The 20,013-nt window shown below is 43.0% G+C and overlaps 1 protein-coding gene across 3 annotated transcripts in view; it reads left to right on the top strand.

Annotated features, from left to right (window-relative positions):
- PRDM6 (PR/SET domain 6) overlaps positions 1-20,013 on the top strand; it is a 101,564-nt gene that overhangs the window by 59,207 nt on the left and 22,344 nt on the right. For all 3 annotated transcript variants that reach the window (XM_041760411.1, XM_041760412.1, XM_041760413.1), the window contains 2 exons: positions 9,221-9,348; positions 12,857-12,981. In XM_041760411.1, coding sequence (XP_041616345.1) covers positions 9,221-9,348; positions 12,857-12,981 — 253 coding nt within the window. The remainder of the gene's footprint in view (positions 1-9,220; positions 9,349-12,856; positions 12,982-20,013) is intronic.

Genomic DNA, 20,013 nt, shown 5'->3' with positions numbered 1-20,013 from the left:
ACTGACTTCAGAGGTCAAGCAATGCTATGTCGTAGGTGGTATTCACTGAGGTGGTTTTGGGGTTGTGAAGCCACAGTTCATTAAAATGCATGTAATGACCGCCAGTTTGTTATAAATATGCCCCAGATATGTTCTTAAGAATATGCTGGGTACTTGTGTCTTTTGAATGACATTTTAATTTAATTTTATTATTTATTTATTTTAAAGATTTTATTTATTCATGAGAGACACACAGGGAGAGGCAGAGACGTAGGCAGAGGGAGAAGCAGGCTCCCCACGGGGAGCCCAATGGGACTTGATCCCAGGACCACAGGATCACGACCTGAACCAAAGGCTGACACTCAACTACTGAGCCACCCAGGCGGCCCTTGAGTGACATTTTTATAACACTGCCCTAAACGGAAGACTGAGGAAGTTTAGGAAATGGGAAATGTAGAATGGAAGAGATACTTCTCTACTGTTTTCTAGATGGTGTTCATGTCCATGCAGCATTTAGAATATTTTGTTTTATCCTGTAATAGCTTCATCTGGGGGATGAAAACACAAACTAGAATGACTGTTTTACTTGCACATCTCCCTCGTGTCATTTCAAATCCTTTTCCTCTCTCTCTCTCTTTTTCTCTTTGGACAGACGTTGATTTCCTGGTATGTACAGAGATGTGTGTAAGGTGCCTCTGGGGAAAGTTAAAAAGTGAATACAGCATATTCCTGTCCTCAATGGGCTTGGGGTCTGGGAACCACCTCCATAGTCATGAGTTTGCTTAGATTACACATATTATCCTGTGGTCAGTGTCCCCCAGCAGGTTGGTTGATTTGATGACATTCGGGCTGATGTTTCCTATTTAATTATAGCGATGGCCTGAGGGTAGCTAATATTCTTGGGGCTTCTACTGGGTGCCCAGCTTGAATTTAAAGACTTCCCATATACTAGCCCATCTGATTTTTCTGTTAGCCCTTTGATGTAGGAACTGTCATTAGCATCACTTTTTCAAAGAAGACCTCAGCTTCTTCAAGAGGTTCAGGAACCATCCAGAGTCACTTGGCCACCCAAGGTGGAGTCATGCTATCAGCTCACCCACAGTGGAGCTCACAGCCACATGCCCTCGGTAGTTGCTCCTGACTTTAGTGACTTCTGTGGTGTGCTTTCATTGGTAATATTGAAGAAAGCCTCCTGAACAATCCTACTGTCTTTTAAAAGAAAGTAAAAGCTTGTATTTAGCAACAGGTACATTCTGGTTTTTAAGCTTTCTCAGTCACAACAAGTCAAGAATTACTCTTTGGTGGCAGTGATCATGCAGATCTCCTCGGGCCACAAAGATTCTGTGCCCTCCCCCTCTGACACACAGGAATCCCACAGTGAAATATTATTATCCATCTTGGTGAATAATATATGTTTTCAGTGAAGATTCTCAAATTCCTAATACAATTGATTATTGCAACCCTGCTTTTCTGAATTTTATAGAAAGATGAGACCGTATTAAGGCGCTCTGGAGAATAGGTAAAGGAGAGAGGAGAAACCATCTTTTTCTCTGCTCTTCCCTGGCTCTTGGCTCCTCCAGATGCTGTAGAAGCACATAAAACAGTGCTGGGCTTTCAGGTCGAAACTGGAAAACTGCTGAAGACCACTTCTTGGCGCTTTCTGTGGGAAGTGTTTATTAACATTTGAACCAGCGCGTGAAACGCATCTCTGCATTTCATACAATTAAGAAAAGTTAGATTCAAGGAGGATGTTGTATTTTCTTTCATGAGCCCGGGGGTTTGTGAAATCTTAGGATGGAGTTTTAATTATTGTGAGGCTTCATTTCAGCTCACTTCAGTATGTGTTGAGGTCCTCCTATGTGCCAGGCCCTGGGTTAGATGTTTGCGCCTTAAGAACCGAGGGCAGCTGGCATTTCAGTACACGACTGTCTGGGGCCTTGGCACAGGGACAGACCCAAGTGTAGAAATGAAGATGAGGGGGCCGCAGATGTCTCCATACTCAGGAACAATTGGCCAGTCCTTTTCATATAAAGCCATTGGGTCTTTTATTTATTTTTTCTTTTTCTCCATACCCAAATTCAAGGACCCAGGTTCTAGAAGGTACAGATCAGTGTTTAAGCTGTAAAGTGAGTTCCTTTTGTGTAGTTTCATGGGCTTTCTTCAGGGACTTGTGACAGTAGAGGAGGTGGGGAAGGCTCGGCACATTCCCAGTGGGAAGGCAGGGGGATGGAGGGTGGCAGGAGGCCTGGAAATGCCCTCTCCCCACCACTGGCTAGTAGTCTCATTTTGTCTAAGTCACCAACTTTTGAAGCCCCCATTTCATTGTGATGGAAATGGTTAGGTTGGGACAGATGGTCTGTGAGGTCTCTTTCAAACTGATTATCCTGGGGGCTATATTTATTTATTTAGTATATAAAGATTATTTATTTATTTATTTATTTACTTATTTATTTATTTATTTATTAAAAGGTTTATTTATTTGAAACAGAGAGAGAGAGAGTGCACGCATGCACGGGGGTGGGGGGAGAAGCAGAGGGAGAGAATCTCAAGCAGACTCCACCTTGAGCATAGAGTGCCACTCAGGACTTGATCTTACGACCCTGGGATCATGAACCTGAGCCAAGACCAAGAGTTGGACACTCAGCCAACTGAGCCACCCAGGTGCCCCTGTAAAGATTTTTTTAAAAACAGGACCAAAATATGGGGAACCTGGATGGCTCAGTCAGTTAAGCATCCGAATTTCAATCTCAAGTCTTTCTTTTGCTTTTCATTTAAATTCAGTTTGTCAACATAAAGTATAACACCCAGTGCTCATCCCCTTAAGTGTTCTCCTTAGTGCTGGGCTCTAAATTTAGCCAAGGGTACTCAGCATTGTAGCAGATGAATGGTGACTAAAATCTTCCCAGAAGCCCAACCACTGAAGGAAGTGCTCTGCCTGAGGCTTTTAAAATAGGGTCCCCCTAGTTCACCGTGAGCCCTTGGTGATATCCCCACAACCATCTCTTAGAGGAAGCCTGAGGTGAGCTGATTCGGCGCTTTTTCTGGTGGGCTTTTCTTTTTCTGTTTTTATAGTGGAATTCCTTTCACAACTTCTTTGAGTTAAAGGGGATCTTTGCTTAAGAAGATCACTGAAAGCCTCCACTGGTAAAACTGAAAGAGCTGAACTCTGCTCTCTCACTCCTTGGAAAATTGCAGTCCAGAAAGCTTGAGTCTCAGCCAGATGGGAGCTTCTGGGCAGCATAGGAGGAATGAATGTTTGCAGTGTTTCCAGGTTATCAGTTCAAAAGATTTTCCTTGAACGCCTCCTAGCTATCACAGGCTGATGTTTAGTGGTAACAATAATTTCTTTAAGGCTAGGATTACCAACTTAAATGCTTAATGAGGCCAAGCAGGTAAGTAAAGGAGTGAAGTGTGGAGAGTGCAAGACAATTGGGAGGGGTAGGGACTGTGGGGAAATGGAATAGCACATGGCTGATCTAAAGGGAGTGACCTTCTTTCCTCTGCTTCAGCGGATTATTGCCAGAGATTGGGGACTCACGTTTTGATATTTTTTTTTAGAACAATTATAAATAACAGAAAATTTCCAAATTTTTAATACATTGTGGAGGAAAAACAAAGTTGATCAATTGCCTGAGTTCAGCCCAAGAGCCCCTGGTTTGCAAATCTTGCTTTAGAGAAAGACATTGCTCAGAGCTGCTAATATACACAAATTACTATCGTTCAGAAGATGGTTTTCCTACCTTATGTGAAAATAAGCCCAACTTAGTTGCTGGCTTACGCTGTTGCTGTGATTATTATCCTGAATGCAAATTGGCAAATTCATAAACGACAAAGCTGTGGACCAGCTACTCAGGATTAGTGTTTAGAACACAACACAGGGTGTATTTTTTACTTACACTGTTCTTATTTAAAGTAGATTCTTGTTCTAGGAAAGGAAGGTCATGGGAGGCAGTGGTGCTTCCTGATACCCAGGATTGTGATAAATGTGTGGCTTACACATGGTGGTTTTCAGTTAATGCCATGCAAGGCTCATAATAAGCAAGAATGTGTGATCATTATTTCAACCACGTGTGTGGTGTCCCAATAAATATTATTGCATTGAAAATTGCAAAAATCCCTGTAAAACGGTAAGAATTAGCTTTCCCCCTTACTTATCTCTCCAGTCCCATTGATAAAAGAGAAAAGAGAAAGTGCCGACCAAAAACAATGGTTTTAAAACAGGAACAACAACATCATAAAAGAAATCAGTGGCTGATAATGTAGTGATACATATTACAAATATTTTCCTAGAAGGATAACACAGAGTTTTTAACCTTGGGTGAGATAATCTTGCTTCTCTATTTCAACAACGCATGCAAAAGCCAAACTACAAGGACATAAATGTCTAGGTTTTCATTTGTTTTTCTCTCTTTGATTTTTTTTTTTAGAAAAACAATCAGAAAAGCACAAAGTATAATATATAAATGTCAATATATAGGCCAGCAAAAAAGTGAATGTTTAAGTGTTTGCCATATTCTCTTCGGATTTTTTAAAGAAAAATTAAGCTTTTCAGATAAAGCTTCAGATAAATTCCCTTTATTTTGCCGGCATTCCTTTTTTTCCCCAAGGCCAGTGCTCTCATAATGTTATCAAGTACCTTATCAATGTCTTTTCAGAATTTACTGTATGTATAGTTAATTACATGTATATTACAAAATACACTGTTATAAAATATACTGTTGACTGTTATTTTGTATATTTTGAAATGTTAACAAATGGTATCAATCTGCACCCTGTTTTTCTCAGTCCGCTCTCTGTTCTTGATGTTTATCCTTATCAACCAGATCTGAATACAAACAGATCCACATGTTCATTTTCTTTAAGTGTTTTATACTGTTTTATTGGATAATTAAAGCACAATTTATTTATTCTTATGATGATTCCATCATTTCTCATTATTTACTTTTACAAACAATGCTACAGTGAATGCCCTTGGATTTGTCTCCTTGTTTTCAGTGGAATCATTTCCTAGAAGTGATATTGCTGAGTCCTAGGATTTATGCATCATCAGCTTTCTTTCGATGTTACCAAAGTATTTCCCAATATGACTGTGCTTTCTTACCCTCCGTTTCAGCAAAGCTGGAGCTAGCTTGCTTTCTTTCATCCCTTTTAAAATAATTATTATTTTAAACTAGTTTTCTAGAACCAATATGCTAGATATACTTCCTATAGTTTTGAGAGTTGTCTACTGTAAAATTTTATCTTTTTCCCCACCAAGTATCCTGTGTGTTTCTTTACATATATTTCCCTCATTTTCACAAGGTCCTTTCTTTGCTTCTTTAGAAAGAACTGAGCAAATATGAAACCTTCGGTTGTTCACGTTCATTCAGAACAAAGCGCAAAGTTTAAAGCAAAACTATGCTTTATTCAAGCGTTCTTCCCAAATGAATCTTCCTCTTAATATAAATTTCACTGTCTTGCCTTCATTGTCATTATTTGAATGAATAAAATTACTGACCTTGCTGACGTCTTCAAAGATCCTGAGAGGATTGTCTTAGCACTTTGTGTATGAGTTTTGATATTTTCCTGCTTATTTTAAATTTTTTGAAAGGAAATGAAAACAAAATGAATATCAGCGTTAGCCATAATTCAGCTCCTTAACTTCTTTAAGTTTTTTTAGACCTACTAGGTATCTAACTTAGAATTTCATTTTAGTGTCACACAAATGTAGATGTTAATATGACTGCCAAAAAATGCCTTCCTGAAATTAAAATTGTTGCTGTAGCCTGAAACTTGTTGAAATACTTCCTTACTTATCGTTCCTTCTGTCTTGGAGGAAGGAAGTCAGCCCCTGTCCAGTAGAGTAGATGGATATGGGCACAGTGTTCAGTTACATGAGGAATTTTATATATATATATCCCCCTTTTAATTTTTTTTTTTTACATTTTTTTAGAGAGGGAGAGAAGTAAGGAGGGACCAAGGGAGAGGGAGAGAGAGAATCTTAAGCAGGCTTCACACCCAGTGTGGAGCCTGACGTAGGGCTCAATCTCACGACCCTGAGATCATGACCCTAGCTGAAATCAAGAGTCAGACACTCAACTGACTGAGCCACCCAGGTGCCCCCACATCTTCCCTTTTTAAAAACACTGAACTCTTAATTGAATTTAAATTTAAAAATGTAAAAAACAAATAAACACTGAACTCTTAAACGGAAACAAAGTTGGACTGATGATGAAAGTTAAGGATAGAGCCCAGACAAGTACCTTGAACTTTTCTGAGGAGATCATCCTTAGTTCCTGTTTAGGATAACCTTTGAATATCTTGGTTTTCCCACTATTATTCTCCTTTTACCAGAGGAATGAACAGAAGTAAGCATCAGTATTACCTCCTGGCCCATTGTTCCTCTTTCAAGAAACACTGAGTTTAACTGTTAGCTCTTAACAGCACAGAGCAGAAAGGGTTCAGGATCGTCGTGAGCCAAGTACTCAGGCCTACATTTTTGGCCTCTCTAAATAACTTTGATAGGTGGTGCTTGGTCTTACTAGCATGTTGAGCCCAATTGAGGAAGTGCCACATGTACAACCATCTGTTGTCATGACTTGACATTTTATGACGTTCATGATGCATTTATTTTGAGGAGGGACCTGAGTGAAAAGGATGTAATCAGATTTGTTTTTTGAAAGTGCGGTCTGGCTGTGGTGTAGAGACTGGGTTGGAGGGGCCCAGGGAAGGTATAGGGAGGTCTGTGGGGAGCCAGATGCAGTGCCACAGGTGCTCAAGGAATCCCGCCCCAGCTGGGAGGGTGACAAGGCAAGGGGAGAGATGGATGCACTTGAGAAACATTTAGGGGGTGGTGAATTGAACTGGATTTGGTGGTAGCCAGGCACTGGGGGCTGAGGGAGAAAACAACATCAGGATCAAATGAGTTTCTTATACTTTGATTGGATGCACAGCTATGGAATCTAACAGGGTACCTGAAATTGCCATCACCGCTCCATGTGAAATAGTGTAAAATCAGTATTAGCTGAAGGCAGGGAGGCACATCCCCATGTCCTATGCTACATTTTGTGATGCTTGGAAAAAAACCTTGGGAATAGCCATCTACTTTTCCTCAAGGCAGGTAACAAGAAGGCAAAAATGGTAGGATTCCTGTAGTTACACTCTGTGTAGATTGAGGAGATTTTTGCTGAAACAGGAGTGTAGGAAGAAACCTCTTCGTACTCATTTTCAAGACTGACTGGCTAGTGTCTGGTGTTCAGATGTGCCATCGTTCAAGGCAGCACCCGCTGCACGCAAAGGTTAGAGAGTTTTATGTGCCGTTCATGACATTGGCTAGAAGCACAGAGGAGAATTGTTCTTCTCAAAATGCTTTGTAATTATTTTCGGCAGCAGCTCTCAAGGAAAGTTTGTTCATTGGGGAAGGATAGGGCAGAGGGCTGGGTCATCAACATTTTTGGCTCCATTTTAGATAAACATTGGTGTCTGAAGAACTGATGGCTTTTGTTCAATGTCGCATGGACTGTCAACAGCCGACTCAGGGTTGAGACTTTGAATCTTAGAGCTTCCTAGAAGGGACACAAAAGCAAAAGTACAATGGAATACCCACAGTGTGACCTAACCTAAATGCAAAATCTCTCATTAGTTTGCTCAGGTGGCAGATGTGTCCACACCGTGAAAGGATTCCACTCTCTGCCACGATCCTCAAACTAGGAATTTAGAAAAGCCATTAATCTTTAATATAATTTAATTCAGGAATCTCTTTATTCTTCTCAGGCAGCATTGATTATCAGCTGTGATCACGCTGGCAAGCCATCCAGTCAAAGCTTCTCCAACCATTGCCGTCATTAGATTGATGTCTGCCTTTTATTTGGGGGTGGGGTGGTTCGTGTAAAGGTTGGGAGTGGAGACAAATGAGTTGAAGAAAAGCAAAAAAAAAAAAAAAGTCAGCTGTTTGAAAATGACTGGAGATAATAAAAGAAACTGTCATCACTAAGCCCTCTGGCCCCCAGAACAGAAATACTGAGCTAAATTAATATGAATGACGATACTAATTTTAGGGTCTAATGTAACCAGTGAGTCTCTCTGTAAGACGAACTCTCCATTTCTGTTTGGAAGAGAACAATGGAAAGGCTGATCAGAGGGTAAGAAAATGATTTGTCAGGATGCTCTGGGGAACACCTCAGCAGTCACCAGGATCCCATCACTGATTTTATTTGAAAGGGACCAGCCATACCATGGTCCTTCTGATGACTCTACCCCTTATGTCTCAGATACCCCTAGGACTGGGACTCCCTTCTGGAGTTGTTGTACATATGTAAGCCCCTGGTCTCCCACTCATCGAGATACCACATCCTACAAGGTGCCCAGGGCTGACCTGGTTTCTGGAAGTGGGAGCCCATTACCTCTGTGGTCGGTGCTGACTCCCGAGTATGCTGGACTGGCTAGCGTTATGCATGAGACTTTTTGTCGCATGCTCTTTGCTTTGAAGCACATTTCATTTCCTTGAGTATGATCTGAAAAGAAAATTTGCATAAGATGACCTTAAGCAATCATTATCAGACCAACCTCAGTTAAGACATAGAAAATCCATAGGAAACAATTTTTTCTATTTTTGAGGGTCTTTCTTTTTTGATGGTCCTCCTTAGAGTTTCAGGTTCTGACAGTTGAAGTCCCACATCCTCTGTGACATGAGAGTCCATTTATTTCATTTGAATCAGGGGAGGGGTTTTGGGTTTTTTGGGGGGGTTGTTTGTTTTTTCACCAGTTCTGTACATTTCCACACCGCTCCACCTGCCTTCCGCTGGGTGTCACTGAGCTTGTCTAGCAGATGGTTACTGCCTCCTGAATGCCTTCAAACAGTTACGTGTTTTGAGCTCAGGGGCCCGTCGTGTGGACGTTCCAGCCATGTCAGCGTGGCCTCTCTCTTCAGCTTGCTTTGTTTATCTGGCAGCTCATTACTTAAGAGTAGCCTGTCAAAATAGGTTTAAATATCCTTTGGGAAACATGGTCACTCACATCCTTGAGATACCAGAAATATGTTGAATACAGGGAAGATTGGCTTGATAAGAAAAACACGATCGGCTTGCATCACCAAAAAATATTTTCCCGTTATTCCGGTTGAGTTTCCACAAACATCAGTAAGTGCTCACAAACCTACAGGCAATACATTTCTGCAGCCGACACATAAAGACACCGAGGGAAGCAGGGAAAATGATTGCTGATGATTCGTTCTAACTACTTGACCTTCTGACCTCTTCTCTAGATATATGACCAAGATGGGACACTACAGCACTTTATTGATGGTGGGGAACCTAGTAAGTCGAGCTGGATGAGGTATATCCGATGTGCAAGGCACTGTGGAGAACAGAATCTAACAGTAGTTCAGTACAGGTAAAGTATATCTTGATTTACCACTTACAGAGCTGAAGCCCTTTGGCTTGCATTTACGAATCCAGGCTTGCTGCTAGTTTTGAAAAAAATCCTGCAGAGAGTCCTACAGACCCCTGTGGGAACTGGCAGGAAGTTTTCACTAGGTTTCTGGAATCTCCTTAGTTCTTGCAACAGTAATGCCGTGAGAATTCAGGAATCAAGATGCTAGTGGAAGGCCTCTTCCTCGGTGCACATGGTCAGGCTCCTCCCAGGTCACTTCCCCGAACATTCACAACTGCCTGAATGAGCCTGGAAACCCCAATGATGGGGGGGGAGGGTGAGCCTCCCCTCAACCGCAGCACATGTGTACATGCACATAAATCACAGTGCAGAGATGCAGCCTTGGATCCCCTACAGCCCGTCATCTTCAGGCTTGCTGCCTCAGGAAACTGTCATTCGCACACAAAGGCGTGGGAAACGGAGGACTCACGCTCACCCTGCCCCGGGCTGCTGAGCCTGATTAACCTCTCCTGCTCCATCGAAAGGTGCCAAAGGGTTTGGCTTTGGCTCTTGGACAATTCAGAATATGTTTTAGGTGATGAGGCAGTTTTAGGTGTTGAGAAGTTTGCTCAAAGCCCAAAAGGTAGCAAAGATGAGGCACGGCCACCCTCATTTCCCAGAATCCCATGTGGGGGGTGCAGAGGAGCAAGGTGGACTCCCAGATCCCCGCCGCATCCGCTCAGCGCACCTGTTCGTCCAGCATTTCCACTTAGTGCCAAAGAAGGCAGGAGGGGAGATGGGGGCCCAAAAACAGATCACATAGGGAAAAAGCCCTTTTTGCAAAATCCCTCGAAAACACGTGCCATATAAATATATGACCTCAGTTATAAACAGCCGTGTTCCCTTTAGAATCAGAAGCAACTGTTTCGCTTTATTAGGCACCACAGACACATCAAAGCAGAAGGCCCTGTACTCGGCAACTTGGAGCCCTGCCCCTGGCTATTTATTTTCTTTCTTTCTTTTTTTTCTTTTTTAAACACGGAGCCTTATAAAGGGAAAAAAAGGGGGGGTGTTTTATCCCCCTTATAGGTTAAAGGCTGCACAAATCTGGCTGGCTCTCCGAAGGTCTCCAGTTCAAAAGGAACATATTTGGGCAGCGTGTGACTCACTGCCATGGTTTCTTGTGCAGTTCTATTTCATTAAATAATGGTTTCAGTGAAATAGTGCATGACGGTATTTGGTTACACTGCCATGTGCAGGCTTTACCCACCTTTATTGCAGCCGCATTTCTGCCATGAAGGTTTTGTTTTGTTTTGTTTTGTTTTTATGAAACTTGAAGCTCGAAAATTAGTAAACATCGTGCTTGTCCATTCAGCAAGAAATCATTTGGCTGGTTCTGTCATGAGCACCCGGGGAGATCTCGAGGCAAATTCTGAATTGGGGGAAGCAAGACGCCCCTAGGGGGGAGGTGGGCCGGGGTAAGGCAGTCACCTCTCTGTCAATAATAAGTGGATTTTACAGCTCCCCTTTCGTGATGGCGCTGAGACTTCTAGATCTCCATGCTGATCTGTTTTCGATTACTTCGGATCTTTCTAAAATGAACTACAAAAACACAATTTAAAAAAAAAAAAACTGGCATCCATCACCAGTGACCACGTCCAAGAGTAAGAAAATAGAAAAGTTGGACTCTGAAGAGCCAGCTTAATTTTTATTGTACATGAATGTCCTCTTCACGAAGAGTCAGCTGGTTTAGATTCATTCTGTTATGATTTGTAATATCTAAATGGTATTTTCTTCAAAGCGCCCTTGATTGATTGACCCTTTGCTGAACGTTTTGTTTTTATTTTGAGGCTGACAATAATGTTTGTTGGCATGTGTTCTGCTTCAACTGCGTTGGGACGCCATGAAGCTATCTTTATGAGTCATCCAACCACAATACTAAATACATGTCAGCAAAGGAAATATTATCTGAAAAGGGAAAAATCCCTTTGATGTGCTCCAACATGCAGAGATTTCTGCGAGTTTTGGAAGCTCTGCCCTCTTGTAAGGAACGGTGTACGCTTACACGGGTTTTTTTTTTTTTTTCTCCCCCTCTCGGCCTACTCCGAGCCTCAGAAGACCACCCATTGCTCGAAAACAGTTCTGCTCTTTCAGCGGCAAAGTGTGTCATTTGGTTTTAGCACATTCATTTGCCGGGCGCTGTGTTTATATTAAGGGAAGCCAAACGGAGAGATGAAATGTTACAAGGGTGAAGTCCAAAGTCGACTCAATTTTTCTCAAGTTAGGAGATGCCAGTGATTTATAGCTCGGCTCCAATTTTGATTTTTTTTTTTTTATGTAGCAGTGGAAAGAATTAATAAAATGCACAGCTCTTGGAGTTGCGCAGGGAGGAGGGTAGTGAGGTCTGGACAACTGGCTGGAGTTTTTGTCAGATATTCATAGAATGTTGGGAAAAACATTCTGCTTAGCTAGCAGTGCCCTCGTGAGACAGAATGGCAGCAAGTAAGGAAAATAACAAGATAAATGAAATTTTTGCAGCTGCAAGTAAAATATTGAGAATCTGCACTTTTTTATTGATCTTTATGATCCTATTGCCAAGAGCCACTTTGTGGTGACAAAATATGTTGACAAGTGCATATCTCACTGCCATGAAAAATGTGGTGAAGGATTCACCTTATGTCTGCAGTGTTATACAAGGAACAAATTGCCCCACTACAGCCAATTCCTTGCAGAAAGGCTAAATTTAAGGCCCACCAACCCTAAACACTTTTATCTTGAACTTGAGGCTAATATTTGTAGCAATTCCTCATTGAGGAAGCCGGTCACGGTCTCATTTTTTTTTTTTTAATCTGTAGGTTTTTCTTTATAGTACCAAAGCTGTTATAAAAAATGTTTATTTCTTGGTGCGTTCACTCTATCATTTCAGAGGGTAATCTTTCAGCCAGAGTAAAGTGCTCCCCTTGTATTTATTGAATTTCCATTTGTTCCCCGTAAGAGGGGTTTTCTCTTCTCTTGTGTCAAACTTTAGAAGACAGGCAATGGGGGGAGATTTTTTTTTTTACTTCCCTCCATCCTTCTGTCACAAAGCAGCTTGATTTTACTGCAAATTTGGGGACTGCCAGTGCCAAGTCGCAGGAATACGTGTAATGCTTTTCCTTCAAATAAGAAATCAATAACATTAATTTATATATGAGGGTGAGGCACCGGTGTCTGCAATTTGCCAAGAGACAGAATTTTCTCATTAGTGTAAGATGGAATTTTTTTTTTTTTTTAATGAGCCCTGGCTTTCTGGTATCTCCTGGGCCTCATATCTGTCTCTCCAGCCACGATGTTCTGTGGAGGGACACTGTAGGCATAAACTGGAAGGTGTTTATCACTCTGGGATACAGGCTCTAATTGGTTGCTGGGAATGATAAGGGGTGGTGGTGCAGATTTTATTACAAACTGTGTAGATGGAGCTGGGCACAAGTTTTTCGGGGCAATAACAATGTACCTCTTACTAAGCTGGGTTTTCTTTTGTTTTGAATAGGTCGAATATATTCTACCGAGCCTGTATAGATATCCCCAGGGGTACCGAGCTTCTGGTGTGGTACAATGACAGCTATACGTCTTTCTTTGGGATCCCCTTACAATGCATTGCCCAGGATGAAAACTGTAAGAATTTATTTTAGCTCTGCATTCACCTCTCAAAATACCTCTTTGAAAGCTAACGTTTTAAGAGTGTTGCTTGAGACTCCTGAAATATGATTCGCTCTGATACGTGATGCAAATGTGCACGAGTCTGTTCCCTCGATTTCTTTTCCCCTCTGTTGTGCTTTGCTTTTTCACAGGGCATCTCGACTTACACAGGCCAGTCCTTTCTTCACCTGTTTACGATTTCAAAACCGTTGTCAGACTTCTAAATGATCGGTGGTAGCGATGTGAAGGCAGCTGGTATTTATCAAGCACCTACTATGTGTCTGGTTCTGTGCTTGCCGCCTTATGGGGTTACTAGAGCCGCACAAGGTACAGCTCCTGCTCTGAAGGGATGTATGGTCTCGCCAGAGGCACATTATATGCAAAAATGAAATAATGACAAAACAGTGCTATGGAATTAGGAGTAAAAGCCCTCTGGTTAATTGGGTGTGCCTCCTCCTAAGTAGTCATCGGGATGAGAAACAGCAACACTCATAGACCTATGACTGAGGAACTTGTCTAAGTTTCTTAGTCTAAAATAAACCATGTGACTTTCTTCTATCTTTATGACCGTGGCAATGACTATCTCTCAAAAAATCATCTGATGTCTAGGCAAATCCTAACTTGAAGTCATTTTTTGCTCAAAACTTTTATTTATGTTTTATCAGTTCTTTGGAAAATATTGTAAGGTGGTTTCCAGGATTTGGAACAGAATTAAGGCATTCTGCTGTGTTTCAGTGATGTCATTTTTGCCTTGGCACTCAACTGGCAACGGATAATTGCGATGAGCTAATAATTTGAGATTATGTAACAGGAAAAGACCCAGAGAGAACAGATCTGTTGAAGAAATTTCATTTTGAAAAAGAAGTTTTATTTTTCCTTTTCTGCTTACTTTCTCCCCTGCCCCCCCGCCCCAAACTCCACTAAAAAATATTCATGTTACTACTGAGGAAAATTCTGATCAGACATTTCTTTTCCACATTGTCTTTATTTTCCTTGCAAAAAATTAGAATCCTCAAAAAACATGTTACTGTCAACTTTCCCTTTCTACTTTACCCTAACCCCAAACCAATCTCAAATCAAAAAATGAATCTTTGGACGTATAGTACATTCCTCTTGCTTCCCAAGTTTCAACTGGAAAGTTCTTTTCTGCAGTCATACTCATGTTTGAGGAAGTGTCTGTTTTCATAGGAGAAAATCTCAGTGTTGGACATGAGTGTGCGGTTGCCGTTAGAAGCAGATATGGACAGGACACCAGTACATGCTGTCTTCCCACAATGGCTCCAGGCCCTTGTTCTACTAAAACTAGACCAAAGTCCCTATACAGAAGGACTCTACTACCCGACCCCCTGACCTGCTGAAATAGATAGGCCTGTCTCCTGAATCTTTGATGTACCCTCACCTTCTGGAATGTGGAATCGACCCAACAGCATTTCTGAAATACTGTATAGTCCTCTGTTTCCTCCATTAACGAAACCCACTACAGACTCTGAAGACGTTATTGTGGTATATGTGTCCAGAAATATCTGAGAATAAGCCTATCAAAGCCTAGAGTTCTGATGTACCTAGCACATAGTCCAAGGATTTATTCATTCATTGCTCACATATTTATTGAACACCTTCAGGGGGCCAGTGTCTTTGTAGGTGCTACATATACAGAGCCAAAAAAGCGGATGAGAATTTCGGCCCTTGTGGAGCTTATGTTCTAGTGGAGGGAGACATATTAATAAATAAAGAAAGAAAGGAGTAAATAAATGGTTTGTTAGGTGGTACGTTTTGTAGAGAGATGGAAGCAGAGAAGGGATGACGCATGCCAGGAGTTGGGAGTTGCAGTTTTTGAGAGTGATCAGGTTGGGCCCCACTGGGACCGTGGCCTTTGGGATGAGATTTGAGGAGGGGAAGGAGCAGCCACATTTCCACATTTGTTAGTTGGGAGAAGGGTGTTTCAGGTGACGTGATGAAAAGTGTAACGGCCCTATGATGGGATGTTCCTGGCCTGTTGGAAGAGTGTCATGGAGTTTAGCGTGGGTGTTTTGGAGTGAGTGAGGTGAGGAGAAGTTAGGTAGAGCACAAGCAAGGACAAGTTAGATGTCAGATAGGGCATGAGCAAGGACCTCGTGGGGCCCAGGAGGCCCCTGTCAGGAGCCTGGCTTTTCCTCTGTGTGGGCCACGCAAAGGGTACTACAGCTGAATTTTGAGAAGAAGAGTGATATGTTCTGGCTGCCTTTGTAAGAGGATTACTCTGGCCACTGAGTGGAGACCAGACAGTAGGGGCTAAGGGTAGAGCAGAGAATCCAGTCCCAGGCTCTTGCAGGAATCCATGGGAGAGATAATGGTAGTTTGAGCCAGTATAGACATGGTGGAGGTGGTGAGAAGTGGTTGGATTCTGGATGCATTTCGAAAGTAAAGTCAACAGCATTTGCTGACACCTTGGGTGTTGAGTGAGAGAAAAAGGAATCAAGGATAACTCTAGGTCTCTGGTCTGAGGAGATGGAAGGATGGAATGGCCATTTACTGAGTTATGAGTCAGAAATGGAAACCACCGTGTAATGACTTCTTAGGGAATGCATTTCAAACCCTTGATGTGATCTCTGAGGTGGAAGTCATACATTTACACCATTGCTTCCACCTCATGATGTTGTTATATGGATGAGACAGATTTAAGGATTGGGCTGGAGGATTTTGGGGTCTTGTGTGCCATTCACAGCCACCTGACAATAGGTGTCTGAGAGCGTACCATCTGGTTTTTAGATTCAGTGCCGACGTGTCATCAAAAGGGTAGTTTCTGGAAGCACCAGATGCTTTGCTTTTCAATCCCTCTCTCTCCTAGAATCTGACTGTGTAAAGCACTCTTGAGGTTGCCTGTTAGAGTATTCCATTAACTCTCCCAGGGCATATGTTATATCATTTAGCACCTGAAACCCTTGGGAGAAAATTTGAAAATGGTTAGCAGCGTAAAGTATTGTGGAGTAGCTCTTTTGCATTGAGTTCCAAGCTCAAAGTGAGGGTGGAGGGAGAAGTTTAAAAAAAAATTAAGCCACTGACCAAAATGCTCCACAGTGACAATCCCCCCTTCCCCCTAAGGGTATTATAGGAATTTTATTTCCATTCCCGTCTCAAAGTCATATATCTGTCATGTGATTGGCCACCCAAGGAACCAGCAGAATGCTTCATCAGATAGCGTAGGGGAGATATATGACTTGAACTCTAAGATGGATTCTCATTCCACATGATTCACTGAGAGAGCTGGAAATGTTTTATAATGAGGGTCCCTTATTCTGTGCAGAGAAAATACTCTGTGTGATTTAAAAGCACAAATGTGTGAAAGGGTAGGGCAGATAATTTAACAGGTCCCTTCCATAGCCCTGAGTAATTTAAATCTTCTCAACCAGATTAGCAATTCCGAGAAAATTTTTATCCCACTGAACTGGCTACAAAATAAATGAGGTACCTTAAAAAAGAAGCTTCTTGATACCAGAGACGTATTTGACAAAAATGCTTCCACAGAGCCCCCTCATAGTGCTACACATGCACCGATTAATAATAAATGCCCACTGGATGTATATCAAGAATCTCATCCTATGATTTGGAGGAATTAAACATTTCAGCCTGGTTTTCCTTTTGCTGATGACACGGATATGTGGCCCAAGACAACATTCAAGGGAAATATGATTTCATTGAGTGAATAACACTAATTAAGCTCTTGCATTTATTAAAATCTCATTTTTCTCCCATTGTTCTTTCAACGGCGAAAGCACACATTTCCTCCTGAGTGTGTGTGGTAGGTCGAGGCTTGAGTGACCATCCCCCCTCCGGCGGCGCCCCTCGAGTGGTGGGCACACTCCGGGGCCCAGACAAGCCACTGAAAGCCGCCGAGCCTCAAGGCGAAGGCTGCCTTTCACACAGGCATTTGGGCTCTGGAAGCAATTCCTCTGTTATTTTCTTTTTTAAGAAACCGGGCTTACAAATGTAATAGAGCCCCAGGGAGAGAGCTGCTCCATCCACCGTGGGCCTTTCAGGAGATCCCGGAGGAAAGCCGGTGTCGACAGATTGCATCCGTGAGGAGGAATGAGGCTCCCCGAAGCTTCCAGTGGGGGATTAGCTCCTGCGGAGTGTAAAGAGCATCGTGTGTTCATATTCCTTTCAGAGGAAATTAAAAAGAAAAAAAACGGGGAATAAATGTTCAACAAGTCTTCCTGCGGCTCTCTCTGTCTTGGCATGTGACGCTGAGGTAGGCAGAATGTGGAACTCAGTGGCCCCATGGCAGTTCCCACACTGACGTAACCTCTGCCTCTTCCTCTTGATCCTCCAGAGCAGAGAACAAAAAGGGGCACTTCTGCGTAGAGCCCCTCACCCTTGCTACCCTACCAACAGGGAGGAGCTAAAAGAGCTAGGCCCAGGCTCACGCCCTACCTCCAGGAAGGAGAGGCTTGCAGTAGAGCTGGGTCCAGCAGGACCGGCTGTGCGCTGAGCCTTGTTACAAGCCATAGAAACTCAGGCCCTGTCCTCACATCTAGAAGAAGGCACACAAGCATGCAGCTGCAAACCACACACAACACAGGAGCCAGGTGACATGACCATGGCAGTGAGCCTGAGACAGGGGGGTTGGGCCAAGTACTAATGCAGTTGAGGGGAGTAAAGGTTCCAGGCCCCGTGTGTACTGTAGGAAGCTGGGATTGGACTCCTCACATAAGACCAGGCACCGGAAGTTACTGTTCTGTCACTGACAGTGGACTAGAAAAATACTACCTGGTCAGTAAGCCAAGGAACTGCCTATCTCAGGACACTGGCACAACCAAGTGCCGCTCTCTAAAAATAAGCCCCGGCCTCTGGGATGTTGTGGAGCTTGATTTCGTACTACCTGCCAGGTTTAGAAGCCTTGAGCCAACAAACAAAGATTGATTCAGAACCACAGAAACCTGTAGAGTGCTAGCAGGAGCAAAGAGAAGTCACCCCATAGGGATCCTCTGTATCAGCATAGGACTCCCAACAGAAGGCACTGCCCACTGAAAATGCACCCATAGCAAGAAATGACAGAAAACATAGGGAAATCCACTATTGTGAAAGATCTGATCTCTTCGGGTGCTTTGGGATGCTGGGGCGTGCCACCTAGATCACAACCATGTTGTCAGCTTGATGCACTCATTCTCCCAGTTTGTGGGAGAAGAAGGGGTTACCAGCTTTCAGATCAGTTTGTCCCCAGGAGTTACCTTCTGCCTAAGAAAGCCACTTTGCCCTTGTTTGTGCTCCTCTTCTGCAAAGCCGGTGTCCAGTGACTGGTTGGTGTGGGGGCTGCCAAAGACTGCTGATCTTGTCCCAGAGCAGGACAGCAGTGAAGGATCTCCCCGAGCTCTGGAGCTGCCAGTCTCCTCCATGGACATGGTCCTCCTGTGTCACTCTCCACGAAATGTTAATCCCAGGAGCACTCCTCAGTAAATCTCCTGCACACAAGACTGCAAATCTCCATTTCAGAGTCTTGTCCCAGGGGACCTAGATTTGCATTTCCAATCCAGATCTCTCTACTGAGCCCCATTCTCCTATCCAGTTATCTGCTCCACCTCTGCCTTTGGCATCTTCCCTGAGTGTCCGACTCAGCATGTACAGCTGAAACCATTCTGCCTCTCTCCCAATTTAGTAGCTCACCCCCATTCATCCAGTTGTTCTTTCTAGAAACCCTGACCCTCTCTCTAAATCACCTTTCTATCCAGGTACAAAGCCCTGTTGATTGTGTATTCTTAGGTACACTTCTCTTTACTTCTTCTGCCACCCCTTGGTCAACATGAGCATCAGCTTAAGCACGGATCACTGCCGTAGTCTCCTCCTGCATGTCACATTTTCCTTGGTGGCATCACAGCAGCCAAACTGAAATCTTCATTTGCTTATTGTATTGTTTCAGGTCATTTGCATGTTTTGTTAATAGGTAATTTGGTTCCATAGATCAAAATCTAGAAGATACTGTGGTCATATAATTCTGCTGAGAAGTCAGTTGATAGATTCCCAGGTTTCCCTCTAGACTTTTTTTTTTTTTGGCCTACTCTATTCGAGCATGTTCTCCCCCTCTTTCTCTGGCTCTCACTCTGCCCCTCTCCCCTTTCTGCAGACAGCCAGCATACTGTATACATTGCTCTGCACCTCACTTTTTCATTTAGCAGTATAGAATGATGATGTGTTTAAAGCATAAATCTCATAACCTCACACCCTAACTTAAATCCCTTTTTTTGGTTTGTCTTACTCTTATAATGAATCCCCAGTTCTTTAATATGATAGCCCATGGGCTGTATAGAGTCTCCCGAAAGTATTTTGTATAGCTCACATAGTGTTAATACAGAATTAGAGCCCGGGCATCATTGGATCTGGCCCCGTTTAGTTTGTTACGGACCCTACATCCTCTGTCAAACTCTGTCCCAACTTGGCATCCACACACACCCTATGGCAGAGCTGCCCACGTTTCATCTTCTTGTATTGCCTTTTTCCCCCTTCCCACCTGTCTGACTACCTGTGTGCCCTACAGGACTCACATTCAGGATCACTGCCTTAGGACATCTGCCCCTCACACCCTAACTGTAGCCATCCCGCATATATGCTTGCTGGGCACCACTTCGTCTCTCTCATAGCACGTATCACACTTGTAGCAACTGTGTATTGTAAAGAATGGAATTTTAGATGTGATGAAAAAAGCCGAGTAAATACTTACTCTTAAGAACATTTGTTTGCTCTCTATCTCACTAGAGTGTAAGTGGCATGAGGACAGGGGCTGGGGTTTGCTTGTTCTCACCCTCCCCACTCCCAACCCACCCCCAAACCCACAGTACCAGTGGTGTCAGGCATGGAGTAGACATGCTTCCTAAGTATTTGTGGACTGAACAAATGGGACCGAAAGTTCTTTTATGGCTTTTGCATTTGCCGCTCTCACTGTTTTAATTTTCCAGGATTTGATGAGTCCATGGCTTTGAGAGTTTGCCCTCTACCCCTTCATCTTTGTCTGGTGGTTGGAAGAGGTTTTACCAGCTC

Source organism: Vulpes lagopus, chromosome 7 (genome assembly GCF_018345385.1).
Source record: "Vulpes lagopus strain Blue_001 chromosome 7, ASM1834538v1, whole genome shotgun sequence".
Taxonomy (NCBI): domain Eukaryota; kingdom Metazoa; phylum Chordata; class Mammalia; order Carnivora; family Canidae; genus Vulpes; species Vulpes lagopus.
The sequence above is the reverse complement of the archived record's forward strand: the minus strand, read 5'-3'. Positions and strand labels throughout refer to the sequence as shown.